The sequence below is a fragment of the Oncorhynchus tshawytscha genome, linkage group LG01 (assembly GCF_018296145.1).
Source record: "Oncorhynchus tshawytscha isolate Ot180627B linkage group LG01, Otsh_v2.0, whole genome shotgun sequence".
Taxonomy (NCBI): Eukaryota; Metazoa; Chordata; class Actinopteri; order Salmoniformes; family Salmonidae; genus Oncorhynchus; species Oncorhynchus tshawytscha.
This window is the reverse complement of record NC_056429.1, coordinates 90,924,094-90,944,397: the sequence shown is the minus strand read 5'-3', so window position 1 is coordinate 90,944,397 and position 20,304 is coordinate 90,924,094. Positions and strand designations below refer to the sequence as shown.

The window sequence follows — 20,304 nt, the reverse complement described above, 5'->3', positions numbered from 1 at the left end:
CCCTTGACTGCTACACCCTAGACTTCCTCCTGCTCTACTCCTTCCTGCCTGCCCTGGTGCTGCTGGGAGTCATCATCTGCCAGATCAGAGACCACCTCGTCCAACACTGAAACAGAGGCCGCCTCGCCCAACACTGAAACAGAGACAACCTCGCCCAACACTGAAACAGAGACCGCCTCGTCCAACACTGAAACAGAGGCTGCCTCGTCCAACACTGAAACAGAGACAACCTCGTCCAACACTGAAACAGACCGCCTCGTCCAACACTGAAACAGAGACAACCTCGCCCAACACTGAAACAGAGACAACCTCGCCCAACACTGAAACAGAGACAACCTCGCCCAACACTGAAACAGAGACAACCTCGCCCAACACTGAAACAGAGACAACCTCGCCCAACACTGAAACAGAGACAACCTCGTCCAACACCGAAACAGACCACCTCGTCCAACACTAAATCAGAAACAACTTTGTCCAACACCGAAACAGACCGCCTCGTCCAACACTGAAACAGAAACAACTTTGTCCAACACTGAAACAGACCGCCTCGTCCAACACTGAAACAGTGGATTTAAAAATCATTTTTCCTCATTAATCTACACACAATACCCCATAATGATGAGGCAAAAACAGTTTAGACATTTTTGTTCATTTATAAAAAACAAAATATCACATTTACATAAGTAATTCAGACCATTTACTCAGTACTATGTTGAAGCACCTTAGGCAGCAATTACAGCATTGAGTCTTGGGTATGATGCTACAAGCTTGGCACACCTGTATTTGGGGAGTTTCTCTCATTCTGCTCTGCAGATCCTCTTCTCTGCAGGTGCCAGCTACTCCTGCGTTGTCTTGACTGCGTACTTAGGGTCATTATCCTGTTGGAAGGTGAACCTTCGCCCCAGTCTGAGGTCCTGAGCACTCTGAAGCAGGTTTTCATCAAGGATCTCTCTGTACTTTGCTCAGTTCATCTTTGCCTTGATCCTGACTAGTCTCCTAGTCCCTGCCGCTGAAGAACATCCCCACAGCATGATGCTGCCACCCCCATGCTTCCGCCGTAGGGTTGGTGCCAGGTTTCCTCCAGATGTGACGCTTGGCATTCAGGCCAAAGAGTTCAATCTTGGTTTCATCAGACCAGAGAATAGTGTTTGTCATGGTCTGAGAGTCTTTAGGTGCCTTTTGGCAAACTCCAAGAGGGCTATCATGTGCCTTTTACGGTGGAGTGGCTTCTGTCTGGCCACTCCACCATAAAGGCCTGATTGGTGGAGTGCTGCAGAGGTGGTTGGTTCTTCCATCTCCACAGAGCAACTCTATAGCTCTGTCAGAGGGATAATCAGGTTCTTGGTCACCTACCTGACCAAGGCACTTCTCCCCTGATCGCTCAGTTTGGCTGGTCGGCCAGCACTAGGAAGAGTCTTGGTGGTTCCCAACTTCTTCAATTTAACAGTGACAGAGGCCACTATGTTCTTGGGGACCTTCAATGCTGCAGACATGTTTTGTTATCCTTCCCCAGATCTGTGCCTTGACACAATCCTGTCTCCGAGCTCTACGGACAATTCCTTTGACCTCATTGCTTGGTTTTTGCTCTGCCATGCACTGTCAACTGTGGGACCTTATATAGACTGGCGTGTGCCTTTCCAAATCATGTCCAATCAATTGAATTTACCACAGGTGGACTCCAATCAAGTTGTAGAAACATCTCAAGGATGATCAAAGGAAACAGGATGCACCTGAGCTCAATTTCACTCCAATAGCAAAGGGTCTGAATACTTATGTCAATAAGATATATTTATGTTTAGAAATGTTAATACATTTGGAGAAAAAAATTAAATAAACATTTAGGCTTTTTTATTATGGGGTATTGTGTATAGATTGATGAGACATAGACTATATTTAATCAATTTTAGAATAAGGCTGTAACGTACCACAATTTGGAAAAAGTCAAGAGGTCTGAATACTTTCCCGAATGCACTGTAAATGTGACGTCTCTAATGGAAGTATGGCAACAAATCTAGTAAATGATTCTGACAGTATAAAGAAGTAATACTACTGTAATGCTGTTATTACTTAAAGGTATATTGTTGTATATCTAATGTATTTCCACACTCGCAGAAAGTGACATGCCAGTATGTTGCAATCTGTTGGGATCTCCTTATAAAAATACATAATTTGTTTTTCTTTCTTGTTGTAAAAATGTCAAGTAAACAATATTTTTCAAAATAGCCTACTTTTAACAGTTGTATGTTTGAATAGGAAAATCTATGTACAGTTGAAGTCGGAAGTTTACATACACTTAGGTTGGAGTCATTAAAACAAGTAATTTTTCTAACAAGACAGATTATTTCACTTATAATTTTATGATTCACTGTATCACAATTCCAGTGGGTCAGCAATTTACATACACTAATTTGACTGTGCCTTTAAACAGTTTGGAAAATTCCAGAAAATGATGTCATGGCTTTAGAAGCTTCCGATAGGCTAATTGACATCATTTGAGCCAATTGTAGGTGTACCTGTGGATGTATTTCAAGGCCTAACTTCAAACTCAGTTCCTCTTTGCTTGACATCATGGGAAACTCAAAATAAATCAGCAAAGACCTCAGAAAATAAATTGTGGACCTCCACAAGTCTGGTTCATCCTTGGTAGTAATTTCCAAACGCCTGAAGGGACCACGTTCATCTGTACAAACAATAGTACGCAAGTGTAAACAACATGGGACCACGCAGCCATCATACCGCTCAGGAAGGACACGTTTTGACTCCTAGAGATGAACTTACTTTGGTGCGAAAAGTGCAAATCAATCCCAGAACAACAACAAAAGGACCTTGTGAAGATGCTGGAGGAAACAGGAACACAATTATCTATATCCACAGTAAAAGAAGTCCTATATCGACATAACCTGAAAGGCTGCTCTGAAAGGAAGAAGCCACTGCTCCAAAACAGCCATAAAAAAGCTAGACTACGGTTTGCAACTGCACGTGGGGACAAAGATTGTACTTTTTGGAGAAATGTCCTCTGGTCTGATGAAACAAAAGTAGAACTGTTTGGCCATAATGACCATCATTATCTTTGGAGGAAAAAGGGGGAGGCTTGCAAGCCAAAGAACACATCCCAACAATGAAACATAGGGATGGCAGCATCATGTTGTGGGAGTGCTTTGCTGCAGGAGGGACTGGTGCACTTCACAAAATAGATGGCATCATGAGGTAGGAAAATATGTGGATATATTGAAGCAACATCTCAAGACATCAGTCAGGAAGTTAAAGCTTGGTCGCAAATGGGTCTTCCAAATGGACAATGACCCCAAGCATACTTCCAAAGTTGTGGCAAAATGGCTTAAGGACAACAAAGTCAAGGTATTGGAGTGGCCATCACAAAGCCCTGACCTCAATCCTATAGAAAATCTGTGGGCAGAACTGAAAAAGCGTGTGCGGGCAAGGAGGCCTACAAACCTGACTCAGTTACAGCTCTGTCAGGAAGAATAGACCAAAATTCACCCAACGTATTGTGGGAAGCTTGTGGAAGGCTACCCAAAACGTTTGACCCAAGTTAAACAATTTAAAGATAATGCTACCAAATACTTATTGAGTGTATGTAATCTTCTGACCCACTGGGAACGTGATGAAAGAAATAAAAGTTTAAATAAATCATTCTCTCAACTATTATTCTGACATTCCACATTCTTAAAATAACGTGGTGAACCTAACTGACCTAAGACAGATTTTTTAAAACTATAATTAAATGTCAGGAATTGTGAAAAACTGAGTTTAAATGTATTTGGCTAAGATGTATGTAAACTTCTGACTTCAACTGTATGAATCCAAAACAATCGATATGAAATGTTCTACAGTATATGATAATGGGAGCAGTTCTCTGGGTCTATTAAATGACTAGACAGGTGTCTGCCATGGCTGAAGTCAGTACGATTTATTAAATGACTAGACAGGTGTCTGCCATGGCTGAAGTCAGTACGATTTATTAAATGACTGGACAGGTGTCTGCCATGGCTGAAGTCAGTACGATTTATCAAATGACTGAACAGGTGTCTGCCATGGCTGAAGTCAGTACTTTTTATTAAATAACTAGACAGGTGTCTGCCATGGCTGAAGTCAGTACGATTTATTAAATGACTAGACAGGTGTCTGCCATGGCTGAAGTCAGTACGATTTATTAAATGACTAGACAGGTGTCTGCCATGGCTGAAGTCAGTATGATTTATTAAATGACTAGACAGGTGTCTGCCATGGCTGAAGTCAGTACGATTTATTAAATGACTAGACAGGTGTCTGCCATGGCTGAAGTCAGTATGATTTATTAAATGACTAGACAGGTGTCTGCCATGGCTGAAGTCAGTATGATTTATTAAATGACTAGACAGGTGTCTGCCATGGCTGAAGTCAGTACTTTTTATTAAATGACTAGACAGGTGTCTGCCATGGCTGAAGTCAGTATGATTTATTAAATGACTAGACAGGTGTCTGCCATGGCTGAAGTCAGTACGATTTATTAAATGACTAGACAGGTGTCTGCCATGGCTGAAGTCAGTACGATTTATTAAATGACTAGACAGGTGTCTGCCATGGCTGAAGTCAGTATGATTTATTAAATGACTAGACAGGTGTCTGCCATGGCTGAAGTCAGTATGATTTATTGAATGACTAGACAGGTGTCTGCCATGGCTGAAGTCTGTATGATTTATTAAATGACTAGACAGGTGTCTGCTATGGCTGAAGTCAGTATGAGTTATTAAATGACTAGACAGGTGTCTGCCATGGCTGAAGTCTGTATGATTTATTAAATGACTAGACAGGTGTCTGCTATGGCTGAAGTCAGTATGATTTATTAAATGACTAGACAGGTATCTGCCATGGCTGAAGTCAGTACTTTTTATTAAATGACTAGACAGGTGTCTGCCATGGCTGAAGTCAGTATGATTTATTAAATGACTAGACAGGTGTCTGCCATGGCTGAAGTCAGTATGATTTTATTAAATGACTAGACAGGTGTCTGCCATGGCTGAAGTCAGTATGATTTATTAAATGACTAGACAGGTGTCTGCCATGGCTGAAGTCAGTATGATTTATTAAATGACTAGACAGGTGTCTGCCATGGCTGAAGTCAGTATGATTTATTAAATGACTAGACAGGTGTCTGCCATGGCTGAAGTCAGTATGATTTATTGAATGACTAGACAGGTGTCTGCCATGGCTGAAGTCTGTATGATTTATTAAATGACTAGACAGGTGTCTGCTATGGCTGAAGTCAGTATGAGTTATTAAATGACTAGACAGGTGTCTGCCATGGCTGAAGTCAGTATGATTTATTGAATGACTAGACAGGTGTCTGCCATGGCTGAAGTCTGTATGATTTATTAAATGACTAGACAGGTGTCTGCTATGGCTGAAGTCAGTATGAGTTATTAAATGACTAGACAGGTATCTGCCATGGCTGAAGTCAGTACTTTTTATTAAATGACTAGACAGGTGTCTGCCATGGCTGAAGTCAGTATGATTTATTAAATGACTAGACAGGTGTCTGCCATGGCTGAAGTCAGTATGATTTATTAAATGACTAGACAGGTGTCTGCCATGGCTGAAGTCAGTATGATTTATTAAATGACTAGACAGGTGTCTGCCATGGCTGAAGTCAGTATGATTTATTAAATGACTAGACAGGTGTCTGCCATGGCTGAAGTCAGTATGATTTATTGAATGACTAGACAGGTGTCTGCCATGGCTGAAGTCTGTATGATTTATTAAATGACTAGACAGGTGTCTGCTATGGCTGAAGTCAGTATGAGTTATTAAATGACTAGACAGGTGTCTGCCATGGCTGAAGTCAGTATGATTTATTAAATGACTAGACAGGTGTCTGCCATGGCTGAAGTCAGTATGATTTATTAAATGACTAGACAGGTGTCTGCCATGGCTGAAGTCAGTATGATTTATTAAATGACTAGACAGGTGTCTGCCATGGCTGAAGTTAGTATGATTTATTAAATGACTAGACAGGTGTCTGCCATGGCTGAAGTCTGTCTGTGCTTTAGAACATTCTGTTCTTTTGATCTCATTGGCTGAGAGAGCTGATGAGTCCATTAAGTTAGGTCTCCAGTTCCAGGCCTTTCCAAGACTTGGACGCGTTTCTCTTGTACTGATCCAGTTCCTGTAGAAAACACAGAAGGCACAATGTTATCATGAGCGTTTTGGGTTCATTCTACATGGTTTATCTATCCTATAGCGTTAAAACCATGTCAGGATACCATGCAAGAAGACTGTCAAACAACGTAAGCTGTATAACAGAAAGCTGTTCTTGATGCTGAGCTCAGGGTTCAGCTGACTGATTCAGTTAGGTGATACATCTGACATGCTGTATATGACAGAGAGTCAATCAGTATTGCTGGTAAAAACATATGAACTCAGTGTGAACTGGAACTGAATTCTGACCTCATAAAAACCCATCTATAAAGGTTGCATCTGAAGCAAGTTCCACTTAATGGCTCTGTCTGGGTTCCTAGACTCATCTATCAAGGTACATGTTTGAGTCTTTAGTATCCACATTCTGTGTATTGGCATGGATTCAGTACCCCAGCCTCTCAACTCTTTTTGGCTGACTCCACCCATCATATGATCCCTGTCCAATGGGAGTGCCATCTGATTCAGCAACAAAAAATAATCTGGACTCTTGGCTATAGCCAGATACACACCAGAATTTACTTTCGTTCAGGGTTATTACGGGGCAATGCAGTGTAACTGGGCTTACTAGAAGACGAGTAGAGATGTTTGAGCTAGATTAGAAGAACAAGATAATCTTGACAATCTCCATGGACCCATACAGTGTGTGCTGTAGCCAACTCTTCTAACCCTAGGGTTGCGTTTACACAAACAGCCCAATTCTGATTTTTTTCCCCCACTTTTTCTTTTGACCAATCAGATCAGAAACATTGGAGTTAAGACAGGGTTCATACCGTGTCTTTCTGGGCTCTCATGGAGTCAATCTGGGGCTCACTATACTGGGGGTCCTTGGCTGGGTCCTTCAGCTCTCTGTGGTGGTCACTGGTGTTCTGGTGGACGACACGATTAATGGATCAGTATCACACACACATTTATATATCAACCTGTGTGTGTGAATGAGAGGGTATTTGTCCGTATGCAAGAATTACCTCAGGAGGGAAAACAACCTCAAACACTTTCTTCCACAGATCTAGAGGGTTTTTAGCATGAAGAGTCCCAATGTCCACATCTGTGGTTGGGGGAGAACCTGGAAAGTAGAGTGACATCAATTGTGTCATGTTACAACAACACACACACAGTATCAGTATGATAAACAGTAGGGCACTTTAACACTGCCATAATGATTGTTACCACAAGGGGGTGCTAAACAACTCACCTATCTGGCTGAGGGAGTCCATCCCAGCAGGAATGATTAGAGGCTTACTGAGGTCAGAGGACATAGATTTCCTATCAGTATAGGAGGAAACATGTACATCTGTGTTAATGTTGAATGAGAGAGGACATTATTTATACTGGGCCTAAGTCTAGTCCTCTCAAATGATGACAAATTGTGGCACTGTCAAACTGTGGCATTGACAAACTGTGGCATGGACAGATGGAGGGTACAACAGTTCTTACCCCTTCTCTGTCCCGAATCCTAGTTGTGTGAATAAGCTCTTAGTTTTGGACATCAAGCTCTCAGACTTGCTGCTGGTAAACTACAGGTGAAAGGATGGACAGATGGTGAGGTAGATAATAGACAGGTGAAAGGAGGGAACAATGGTGAGGCAGAGAGAACAGACAGGTGAAAGGATGGACAGATGGTGAGGTAGAGAGAACAGACAGGTGAAAGGATGGACAGATGGTGAGGCAGAGAGGACATGTGAAAGGATGGACAGATGGTGAGGCAGAAAGAATAGAACATATTGTGTAATGAAACGATACCATCACTCAAACATAGCATTTGAGATACTTGTTTGATATAGCCTACAGTGAAATACTGATATGCATAGGCACATTGGCAACTGTGATTGACTATTGGGCCTACGGTTCTTACAATTAAAGAAGCTGCGTAGTAATGAGAAATAAACCGAAGGGTCTTGCAGATCACTTTCCTCTTCTCAGAGTCAAAGTCCTACAAAGAAAATGCATTTATCAGTCACATATGCTAACTTTTCCACAAAAACAGAAATCAACAGAAATAGTCAACAATTGTAAACACAAATCCAACAACTACATTCTTCAGGGTGAATATACACTCCCGGTCAAAAGTTTTAGAACACCGACTCATTCAACGTTTTTTCTTACATTTCTTTACCATTTTCTACATTGTAGAATAATACTGAAGACATCAAAACTATGAAATATCACACATGGAATCATGTAGTAACATATATTTTATATGAGATTCTTCAAATAGCCAACCTTTGTCTTGATGACAGCTTTGCACACTCTTGGCATTCTCTCAACCAGCTTCACCTGGAATGCTTTTCCAACAGTCTTGAAGGAGTTTCCACATATGCTGAGCACTTGTTGGCTACTTTTCCTTCACTCTGCGGCTCATCCCAAACCATCTCAATTTGGTTGAGGTTGGCGGATTGCGGAGGCCAGGTCATCTGATGCAGCACTCCATCACTCCCCTTCTTGGTAAAACAGCCCTTACACTGCCTGGAGGTGTGTTGGGTCATTGTCCTGTTGAAAAACAAATTATAGTTCCACTAAGCCAAAACCAGATGGGATGGCGTATCACTGCAGAATGCTGTGGTAGCCATGCTGGTTAAGTGTGCCTTGAATTCTAAATAAATCACATAAGTCACCAGCAAAGCACCACCACACCTCATGCTCCATGCTTTACGGTGGGAAATACACATGTGGAGATCATCCGTTCTGCCACGTCTCACAAAGACACGGAGGTTGGAACCAAAAAGATACAATTTGGACTCCAGACCAAAGGACACATTTCCACCAGTCTAATGTCCATTGCTCATGTTTCTTGGCCCAAGGAAATCTCTTCTTCTTATTGGTGTTCTTTAGTAGTGGTTTCTTTGTAGAAATTCGACCATGAAGGCCTGATTCACACAGTCTCCTCTGAACAGTTGATGTTGAGATGCGTCTGTCACTTGAACTCTGTGAAGCATTTATTTGGGCTGCAATTTCTGAGGCTGGTAACTCTAATGAATGTATCCTCTCCAGCAGAGGTAACTGGGTCTTCCATTCCTGTGGTGGTCCTCATGAGAGACAGTTTCATCACAGCGCTTGATGGTTTTTGCAACTGCACTTGAAGAAATGTAAAAGTTCTTGACATTTTCTGTATTGACATTTTCTGTATCCCCGAGAGGGCAAGGTAAAAATCTGTTGTTCGGCCCCTGAACAATGCAGTTAACCCACTGTTCCTAGGCCGTCATTGAAAATAAGAATTTGTTCTTAACTGACTTGCCTAGTTAAATAAATGCGAAATTAAAAATAAATTTAAAAAAGGCTGTGGCTATTTGAAGAATCTCAAATACAAAATGTATTACTTGCTTAATACTTTTTTGGGTTACCACATGATTCCATATGTGTTATATCATAGTTTTGATGTCTTCACTATTATTCTACAATGTAAAAAAATAATCAAAATAAAGAAAAACCCTAGAATGAGTAGGTGTTCTAACACTTTTGACCGGTAGTGTACTTTTTTTTATATCAATACCTCTCAAATGAGTAGAACACATATCTCACCTGAAATATATCAAACTTGCTGCCAATAATCAGCAGTGGAACTGGGAAGGGGTTGATCAGCTCTCTGTCCTGTTGAGAGACTCAGAGTTAATATCCTATGTAGCAAAGACTCCTTTTACATTAATAATGCTGTGCTTTAAAAAAAATCATAACTACTATTGTGTTACCGGGTGGTCTTTAGGGAGGACCATTAGGGGTCTGTTCTGGGCCTGCTGCTTGGACCCAGCTTTGGACTCTACTGTCCTTTGTGGCTTGGAGCAAGCTTTCTCCACCTGGGTCCGTGTTGTCTGAAGCAGCCTCTCCATGGTTCCCCATAGAGCATTGGGCTTGGACAGGTCCAGAACCAGCACCACAGACAGAGACCTGAGAAATCACACACAGACCTCTTTACTTTCATTAGCACAATGTCTCTGCAGAGTGGCTTTAGAGAAGAGGTCATGTGATGAACTACTCATTTAAGAAGCAGTTTAGGTAGTGGGACTGGGACTGACCTGACATTCTGAGCAGTGATGGGGATCTGAACCAGGTCTGATAGGGAGGTACCTCCTCCCAGCTCCCACAGGTGAGCTATGTCTTTGGGCTGGAGGAGGAGAACAACAGGTCAGACTGATAATCACACACCATCAGCTCCCTGGAATTGTGCAAATGAAAGCGGTGTCATACAGTGTTGTGTCCTCGCGCCCGTCTACCAAAGGTGTACTCCAACGCTAGAGTTGGTTTAGGTGGTTCATCCCTAGAAGAGAACAACATATAATTCACAGTAATAGAGACAGCTATACTAGTATCTTACTATAAAAATACATCAGTGGTACTGAGAATAAACTCACCTGTCGAGGCACCTGAGCAAAATTGTAGTTTTACCCTAAGAGGGGGGAATATGATTATCAAGGATATCAGCCACTGCCTGTTCACACCGCTACCATCCAGAAGGCGAGGTCAGTACGGGTGCATCGACGCCGGGTCTATCTCAAGGCCATCAGACTGCTAAACAGCAATCACTAACTCAGAGAGGCTGCTGCCTACATTGAGACCCGAGACCCAGTTTCTCCAGACACACAGTCATAAAGATGGCTACAGCTTACCCCTGCTTTATTCCCAATGAAGAACACGGTTCTCTCGTTGAGTGACACTGGATCAACTCCGCCATCCTCCTCCCCTCCTGTCCCGTCCTCCCGACTCTGAACCTCCGCAGAGGCCAACTCCCATAGCGTGTCACTACTAGACAAACGTTACGATGTAACCTTATTTGTTCATTCTGATAGTTTGTTGTCGCCCAAAACAATGTTGTTAATAGCTGGGTAGCTAGCTAACATTATATCAAATATACTGGTAACTAGCAAACCCCCCGTCCTCTACTGCTACTAGCTAGTTAGCTAACGTTAGTTTAGGAAAAACATGCAAAATTGGAAGCACAAAGTGACAAACAAGATCTTACCTTATCTTTGGCATTGACTACCTTTAAATTAAATGTAAAGACTTGAGTTTGATTGCCCCGTTGTTTGAAAATATGAAGGTCCAGCTTGACGTTTACATGTCAGTCGCCTCGGATCAGTAAACGTTGCGCTGGGCAACGTCGCAGTTCCATGATGGAATTTAGCACTTTGCCCAAAGGGTTTGTGGGAAAGGTAGTTTCAAGAGTCAGAGACTAACGTTAGATGAAAAACATAATTTACAGGATGATCCACAGTAATTCTGTACTTTTTGGTGATGGAAGGATGTACAATTTTAGAAGCATAAGGACCTTATCTTTCATATCAGCGAGAAATAAAAAAAATCTATTAAAAGTTTAAAAAAGGTGACACACCTTGATAGCGATTATGGTTAGTGTTCCCATACAGCCAAATCTCCAGAAAACAGACGGAAGACAAGAGACGACCACCTGTGCTAATTAGCTATCTAGCATGTAATGAACACCTGTGTCTAAGCGTAACTAGGGAAGTGTAGTTTGGTCGCATGGAGGCTCCATAGCTGTATGGATCTGTAACTGCTACAGTGTAGTTTAGTAGGATGGAGGCCCCTATAGCTGTATGGATCTGTAACTGCTACAGTGTAGTTTAGTAGGATGGAGGCCCCTATAGCTGTATGGATCTGTAACTGCTACAGTGTAGTTTAGTAGGATGGAGGCCCCTATAGCTGTATGGATCTGTAACTGCCACAGTGTAGTTTAGTAGGAAGGAGGCCCCTATAGCTGTATGGATCTGTAACTGCTACAGTGTAGTTTAGTAGGATGGAGGCCCCTATAGCTGTATGGATCTGTAACTGCCACAGTGTAGTTTAGTAGGAAGGAGGCCCCTATAGCTGTATGGATCTGTAACTGCTACAGTGTAGTTTAGTAGGAAGGAGGCCCCTATAGCTGTATGGATCTGTAACTGCTACAGTGTAGTTTAGTAGGATGGAGGCCCCTATAGCTGTATGGATCTGTAACTGCCACAGTGTAGTTTAGTAGGATGGAGGCCCCTATAGCTGTATGGATCTGTAACTGCCACAGTGTAGTTTAGTAGGATGGAGGCTCCATAGCTGTATGGATCTGTAACTGCTACAGTGTAGTTTAGTAGGAAGGAGGCCCCTATAGCTGTATGGATCTGTAACTGCCACAGTGTAGTTTAGTAGGAAGGAGGCCCCTATAGCTGTATGGATCTGTAACTGCTACAGTGTAGTTTAGTAGGAAGGAGGCCCCTATAGCTGTATGGATCTGTAACTGCTACAGTGTAGTTTAGTAGGATGGAGGCCCCTATAGCTGTATGGATCTGTAACTGCCACAGTGTAGTTTAGTAGGATGGAGGCTCCATAGCTGTATGGATCTGTAACTGCCACAGTGTAGTTTAGTAGGAAGGAGGCCCCTATAGCTGTATGGATCTGTAACTGCTACAGTGTAGTTTAGTAGGATGGAGGCCCCTATAGCTGTATGGATCTGTAACTGCCACAGTGTAGTTTAGTAGGAAGGAGGCCCCTATAGCTGTATGGATCTGTAACTGCCACAGTGTAGTTTAGTAGGAAGGAGGCCCCTATAGCTGTATGGATCTGTAACTGCTACAGTGTAGTTTAGTAGGATGGAGGCCCCTATAGCTGTATGGATCTGTAACTGCCACAGTGTAGTTTAGTAGGATGGAGGCCCCTATAGCTGTATGGATCTGTAACTGCCACAGTGTAGTTTAGTAGGAAGGAGGCCCCTATAGCTGTATGGATCTGTAACTGCTACAGTGTAGTTTAGTAGGAAGGAGGCCCCTATAGCTGTATGGATCTGTAACTGCCACAGTGTAGTTTAGTAGGAAGGAGGCCCCTATAGCTGTATGGATCTGTAACTGCTACAGTGTAGTTTAGTAGGATGGAGGCTCCATAGCTGTATGGATCTCTAACTGCTACAGTTAAATATAACATTTTTTTAAGGATTCTTTCTCGCTGATGAAAGATAAGGGCCATATGTTTCGAAAGCCATATCGCATGCAATGATTATTGATGTTATTAAAAGTTAAAACACAGCATGGACGAAGCTAACGGCTGAGAATTATTTACAAACCTGAGTCTTCCAAGAGTGCAATGTTACCCCTGCTTAGCTAAATCCCAGGCAGTAGCTCACAAGTCTTGGAAATCAGCAATCAAGTTAAGATATGTAACTTTCAAAATACAAAAATCTTCCCCTTATGGGGAAGATTTCTGTATTTTGAAAGTTATATATCTTGAAAACTTGATTGCTGACAAGCAAAACATTTTGGAACTATGTCAACAATGGACTAATGAAACAAATACCAAAATACAGTTTTTGGAGTATTCCTTTAAGTAGGCTAGTTTTAGGGGTATATTTGTAGGGGTATATTTATATTTGTGACAACTTTTGCTTTAACTCCGGTACATTCCTAAAGGTAATTTTACTCAGCATTTTAAAAAGTCAGGAAAAATGTATAAGGCAGAGCAATTATGGATGGCCGTCTGCACTATTTAAATGTCCTTTAAATAGTTTCTGTTACAGGTGCATAGGTTACACAACAAGATTACTAGGAGAGATGGAGATCCCTCACACTTTGTGGACAAACTCAAAACGGAGGCTGCAAAAATAGAGATTTGGACATGATTATACCCAAAAAGTGCATTGAGCAGAAAAGTGCATAAATGAAAGGTGAAAAACAAAATACAAATGTTTAGGTATCAAACCATCATCAGTGTTAAGGTGAGCACACAAACCAGTCTAAAAATAGCTCAGTATGAAAACGTACGAGTCACCATGAAATAGGTGTGCAAACTAGAACTCATTGAATACCAACCTGTCTTGTTTCTACAGAAAAAATCCATGTAAATAAGGAAAGAATCTAAACATTTTATTTAATTGAAAAAAAGTAACATAACAATAAACATGAATTGCAACAATAAAATACATTGAATTAACAAAATAAATAAAATGGTGGTTTCCACAAAACATGAAACAGAAAAGTAAAACACTGATAAGATGTGTAAACTTTCAAATTAACAAAAAGTGTACCGAGCACTTCAGTATTCCCATCACTTTCTTTCTTTAATGTCATATACTGACACACATGATGGTGTGCAGAGGATAGGTACAGAGGCATCTCATTCTGATATCAGCTGTTCCATTTAGGTTTTTGGTTTTGTCCCTTTGAATCCTAAAACCACTGACGGTGACACTTGAAGAGCCTTTGACACGTTTGACAAATTATACCATTTCATTCCACTCTGGATGATTCCTCATCTTAAAAAAACGTTATGCCATTTTACTATTCAAACTGGGCACTTAGTGACATCAAAGTCCGTATATGAAGCAGAAAAGATGGAGCATGTTTTCTGGTACCTAACTTCACTATTGCTTAAGTATCTAAATACGGTTGCAAGATCTTGATTACATTTTATACGACGACACATAACTTTACATGAAAGGCTTGTAAAATGGTCAGGCTAACCCTCCAAAAGGGAACTAAAGAGAAGCAGCAAACGCAGTGAGGATGTCAAGTCTATACACACATACTGTATGAGTACATGACAACATCCTCCCTTATGGAAATGTAGAATGGTGAGTGATTCAATGTCAGTAAAAGGCTTGCTATAGTCTTATGATCATCATTCATATATTTAGTAATGACAGTGGTTATAGCTAATGCAACGTTGACAGTAACTTCTTTCTGTAATGACAGTGGTTACAGCTAATGCAACATTGACGGTAACTTCTGGCTGTAATGACAGTGGTTATAGCTAATGAAGCTTTGACGGTAACTTCTGTCTTTAATGACAGTGGTTATAGCTAATGCAACTTTGACGGTAACTTCTGGCTGTAATGACAGTGGTTATAGCTAATGAAGCTTTGACGGTAACTTCTGTCTTTAATGACAGTGGTTATAGCTAATGCAACGTTGACAGTAACTTCTGTCTTTAATGACAGTGGTTATAGCTAATGAAGCTTTGACGGTAACTTCTGTCTTTAATGACAGTGGTTATAGCTAATGCAATGTTGACAGTAACTTCTGTCTTTAATGACAGTGGTTATAGCTAATGAAGCTTTGACGGTAACTTCTGTCTTTAATGACAGTGGTTATAGCTAATGCAATGTTGACAGTAACTTCTGTCTTTAATGACAGTGGTTATAGCTAATGAAGCTTTGACGGTAACTTCTGTCTTTAATGACAGTGGTTATAGCTAATGAAGCTTTGACGGTAACCTTGTTGCAGTCATGTTGTTTCATACAATTTCAAAGACCAATTTAAAGTCCTTGTAAATCAACACTAAACAGACAAGAGGTCCTCTTGGTAGAAGACCGACCTGCTCTCTCCAACAAAGGCCATTCAGGGTGTACATCTGGTACACCATTATGGACTCATGTTACTGTATAAAATACTACAGTAAAGAGGAGGGACTCAGAACAGTCCAAGATGAAAAAGATCCGGTCAATGTCACATTTTCCTTTTCACTTCCAGTTTACAAAGATACCGCATAGTCATAACAGGAAAAATATAAAGCTATGCAAATCATATGAAATATGTAATTCGGGTCAAGGACCAGGCTTAAGGGCTCTAATTAATGTCTATGCAAACGGAGCCAACGGAGGTCCGTTTGCGTCGCGTTCCAAAAATGAATCGTTCAGGCTACTTACAAGCATTACTGTACTGTAACATAGTTTAACATGGTACTGTAACAGTCTTAAATCGTTTCAAACACTAAAAACATGTTTTCATGTGAATTGCATTTCACCTTAACAATGTATGATTCTCTGGGTACAGAATTGCTCAGAGAAGTTGAAATTCAGTATTTTAGACAAATGTGCAGAAAATAGATAGAAAACAGATTACCAGCAAAACAGATAAATTACCATTCAAAATACAATAAGAAACATTTTGAGTTTGCTCCACTGTACACTTATTTCACGTTTGGAAACTTGGCTCACATAAAAAAAAACCTCTTTACTGTTAGCTTTGGTAGGTTACTAGGGTGGTGGAGGTTCATTCTGAAATATTCCCGAAAGAGGGCAAATTGTTCATTGAGGCAGGTGTTCTATATATGAAGCATCAGAGGGTGGGAACCTCCTCACTTCTGAGTGATGGCACTCTCTTCTCCACTGGGGTGGATGCGGTTGAAGTGCAGGCTTCCCAGGTCTCTGGCTGACACAGACCCTGACCCCTCAGTGGTTGCCGAGGAGGCGGTGTAGCCCCTGGCTGCAGGGCCTGGGAGGGTCTTCTGGGGCCCCTGAGAACCAGGAGAGGGCTTGGGTGTAAGGGGGCTGGTCAGGTCAAGGCTGCTCAGGGCATCCAGGGTGCCTTCAGGATCCACCATGATATTTATCACTGCATGAGAAATACAGGAGAATGGTTGAAAAAGATGAGCTTGTGTTTGGTTGTGATCATATATGTTGAAGCAGGTGGAATGCATGTAGTGAAACTAATGTGTGTATAAGTCTGAATCTATTGGCAATGCACACTCCTCTTAGCGGTGGTCTGCAGCGCTCTCACACCTTGTAGCTGCTTCTCCACTCTCTTCAGCTCCAAGACGATAGAGGAGATGTCCTATTACAAGAGAGGTAAGGGGAAGTCATGGCATTAGAGAGGAATAAAATCTTCCTTATAAAAGTTGCTTTGTTATGATGCATTATTTTAAAAAATTAAAAATTAAAATGTAAAAATACATGTACAACCTGTTTTTTCCTTACCTTGTTGGAGGTTTTGAGGAGTGGTATGTCGCTGTCAGATCGGAGTTTGCTCTCAATCTCATCCCAATTCCTGTCCTTGTCTTTGAACAATATTCTGGAAAAATCATAGTTCATAGAGCTAAGACTTGCTTTGCTAACGTCTCCTTGATCTCTTGTGAATGTCAGAGATAAACAACATAAAGAGCTTGATTGTTACCGTATTTTTCCTGCTGTTTTGTCAACAGACTGTCTGATTTGGGCTGACAGCTGAGAGACAGATGTGAGCAGCAGACTGTCCAACACCGCCTCATCTCTGTTCCATGTGCGTCTCTGGAGGACGCAGTCCAGGCTGTCTGGGGCGCGGGGGCGGCGCTCTACAGGGCGTCCATTTATCTCAGGGGCCTTGTTCTGCACCATGGGAGGGATCTTCCTGAAGTTGAGGCTCTCGTCAAACACACAGTCAATCAGCTATGAGGGGAAGAGGAAGTGATGAGGGTCAGTTATTTGTGGCATCTGTATGATTGCTGTGGTTTCCACAACTTCACCACGACTGGAGCATGTTATACTGTATCTACTCGCTATTAATGTATACTATCACCATGCTACAGATTATCCAGATTATCAAAATATGAGTTAGATTAATTAGGTATTAAAGTAGTTATCAGAGAAAGGTCAATGAAAGCTCAACAAGAACATTTTAATATACACACTTTAGTTATATCTGAACAGTATATAGCAGACTCAAAATGGAATAGAGCAAAGCTCAAAGCATAATGCCAGTTCACAGTCCACACCTTCTGCAGCAGATCAACACATAATGCCAGTTCACAGTCCACACCTTCTGCAGCAGATCAAAACATCATGCCAGTTCACACCTTCTGCAGCAGATCAAAACATAATGCCAGTTCACAGTCCACACCTTCTGCAGCAGATCAAAGCATAATGCCAGTCCACACCTTCTGCAGCAGATCAAAACTTAATGCCAGTCCACACCTTCTGCAGCAGATCAAAACATAATGCCAGTCCACAACTTCTGCAGCAGATCAAAACATAATGCCAGTCCACACCTTCTGCAGCAGATCAAAACATAATGCCAGTTCACAGTCCACACCTTCTGCAGCAGATCAAAACACAATGCCAGTTCACAGTCCACACCTTCTGCAGCAGATCAAAACATAATGCCAGTTCACAGTCCACACCTTCTGCAGCAGACCAAAACACAATGCCAGTTCACAGTCCACACCTTCTGCAGCAGATCAACACATAATGCCAGTTCACACTCCACACCTTCTGCAGCAGATCAAAACATAATGCCAGTTCACAGTCCACACCTTCTGCAGCAGATCAAAACATAATGCCAGTTCACAGTCCACACCTTCTGCAGCAGATCAAAGCATAATGCCAGTCCACACCTTCTGCAGCAGATCAAAACTTAATGCCAGTCCACACCTTCTGCAGCAGATCAAAACATAATGCCAGTCCACAACTTCTGCAGCAGATCAAAACATAATGCCAGTCCACACCTTCTGCAGCAGATCAAAACATAATGCCAGTTCACAGTCCACACCTTCTGCAGCAGATCAAAACACAATGCCAGTTCACAGTCCACACCTTCTGCAGCAGATCAAAACATAATGCCAGTTCACAGTCCACACCTTCTGCAGCAGATCAAAACACAATGCCAGTTCACAGTCCACACCTTCTGCAGCAGATCAACACATAATGCCAGTTCACACTCCACACCTTCTGCAGCAGATCAAAACATAATGCCAGTTCACAGTCCACACCTTCTGCAGCAGATCAAAACATAATGCCAGTTCACAGTCCACACCTTCTGCAGCAGATCAAAGCATAATGCCAGTCCACACCTTCTGCAGCAGATCAAAACTTAATGCCAGTCCACACCTTCTGCAGCAGATCAAAACATAATGCCAGTCCACAACTTCTGCAGCAGATCAAAACATAATGCCAGTCCACACCTTCTGCAGCAGATCAAAACATAATGCCAGTTCACAGTCCACACCTTCTGCAGCAGATCAAAACACAATGCCAGTTCACAGTCCACACCTTCTGCAGCAGATCAAAACATAATGCCAGTTCACAGTCCACACCTTCTGCAGCAGATCAAAACACAATGCCAGTTCACAGTCCACACCTTCTGCAGCAGATCAACACATAATGCCAGTTCACACTCCACACCTTCTGCAGCAGATCAAAACATAATGCCAGTTCACAGTCCACACCTTCTGCAGCAGATCAAAACATAATGCCAGTTCACAGTCCACACCTTCTGCAGCAGATCAAAGCATAATGCCAGTCCACACCTTCTGCAGCAGATCAAAACTTAATGCCAGTCCACACCTTCTGCAGCAGATCAAAACATAATGCCAGTCCACAACTTCTGCAGCAGATCAAAACATAATGCCAGTCCACACCTTCTGCAGCAGATCAAAACATAATGCCAGTTCACAGTCCACACCTTCTGCAGCAGATCAAAACACAATGCCAGTTCACAGTCCACACCTTCTGCAGCAGATCAAAACATAATGCCAGTTCACAGTCCACACCTTCTGCAGCAGATCAAAACACAATGCCAGTTCACAGTCCACACCTTCTGCAGCAGATCAACACATAATGCCAGTTCACACTCCACACCTTCTGCAGCAGATCAAAACATAATGCCAGTTCACAGTCCACACCTTCTGCAGCAGATCAAAACATAATGCCAGTTCACAGTCCACACCTTCTGCAGCAGATCAAAGCATAATGCCAGTCCACACCTTCTGCAGCAGATCAAAATTTAATGCCAGTCCACACCTTCTGCAGCAGATCAAAACATAATGCCAGTCCACAACTTCTGCAGCAGATCAAAACATAATGCCAGTCCACACCTTCTGCAGCAGATCAAAACATAATGCCAGTTCACAGTCCACACCTTCTGCAGCAGATCAAAACACAATGCCAGTTCACAGTCCACACCTTCTGCAGCAGATCAAAACATAATGCCAGTTCACAGTCCACACCTTCTGCAGCAGATCAAAACACAATGCCAGTTCACAGTCCACACCTTCTGCAGCAGATCAACACATAATGCCAGTTCACACTCCACACCTTCTGCAGCAGATCAAAACATAATGCCAGTTCACAGTCCACACCTTCTGCAGCAGATCAAAACATAATGCCAGTTCACAGTCCACACCTTCTGCAGCAGATCAAAACATAATGCCAGTTCACAGTCCACACCTTCTGCAGCAGATCAAAACACAATGCCAGTTCACAGTCCACACCTTCTGCAGCAGATCACAACATAATGCCAGTTCACAGTCCACACCTTCTGCAGCAGATCAAAACACAATGCCAGTTCACAGTCCACACCTTCTGCAGCAGATCAACACATAATGGCAGTTCACAGTCCGCACCTTCTGCAGCAGATCAACACATAATGGCAGTTCACAGTCCGCACCTTCTGC

At 42.1% G+C, this 20,304-nt stretch overlaps 2 protein-coding genes across 6 annotated transcripts in view; both read right to left on the bottom strand.

Annotated features, from left to right (window-relative positions):
• Positions 1–5,978: 5,978 nt before the first annotated feature.
• dync2li1 (dynein, cytoplasmic 2, light intermediate chain 1) lies at positions 5,979–11,314 on the bottom strand. 4 transcript variants are annotated; one of them, XM_024427669.2, is made up of 13 exons: positions 11,147–11,314; positions 10,794–10,929; positions 10,539–10,573; positions 10,375–10,444; positions 10,203–10,291; positions 9,879–10,074; positions 9,712–9,780; positions 8,048–8,125; positions 7,630–7,709; positions 7,388–7,458; positions 7,161–7,258; positions 6,966–7,061; positions 5,979–6,163 (listed from the first exon to the last, which is right to left on the bottom strand). In XM_024427669.2, the coding sequence occupies exons 1-13, from the start codon at positions 11,158–11,160 to the stop codon at positions 6,101–6,103; spliced, it is 1,095 nt and encodes a 364-aa protein (XP_024283437.1). In that variant the 5' UTR covers positions 11,161–11,314; the 3' UTR covers positions 5,979–6,100. The 4 variants fall into 4 exon arrangements, with proteins under 4 accessions (XP_024283437.1, XP_024283521.1, XP_024283607.1 ...); XM_024427753.2 differs by having other exon boundaries at positions 10,794–10,926; XM_024427839.2 differs by lacking the exon at positions 10,539–10,573 and having other exon boundaries at positions 11,147–11,312.
• Positions 11,315–14,003: 2,689 nt separating this feature from the next.
• Positions 14,004–20,304, bottom strand: part of LOC112260028 (centrosomal protein of 170 kDa) — a 100,682-nt gene continuing 94,381 nt past the window's right edge. For both annotated transcript variants that reach the window (XM_042327304.1, XM_042327301.1), the window contains 4 exons: positions 17,052–17,302; positions 16,856–16,949; positions 16,661–16,712; positions 14,004–16,493 (listed from right to left, as the gene is read on the bottom strand). In XM_042327304.1, the coding sequence (XP_042183238.1) occupies positions 16,237–16,493; positions 16,661–16,712; positions 16,856–16,949; positions 17,052–17,302 (654 nt within the window). In that variant the 3' untranslated portion in view covers positions 14,004–16,236. The remainder of the gene's footprint in view (positions 16,494–16,660; positions 16,713–16,855; positions 16,950–17,051; positions 17,303–20,304) is intronic.

Excerpts from the sequence above, each read along its gene's own strand:
- dync2li1 (XM_024427669.2), bottom strand. Across the intron at positions 7,459-7,629 it reads GGATTCGGGACAGAGAAGGG|GAAATCTATGTCCTCTGACC; the intron begins GTAAGAACTGTT and ends CTATACTGATAG. Across the intron at positions 7,259-7,387 it reads GGACTCCCTCAGCCAGATAG|GTTCTCCCCCAACCACAGAT; the intron begins GTGAGTTGTTTA and ends TCTACTTTCCAG.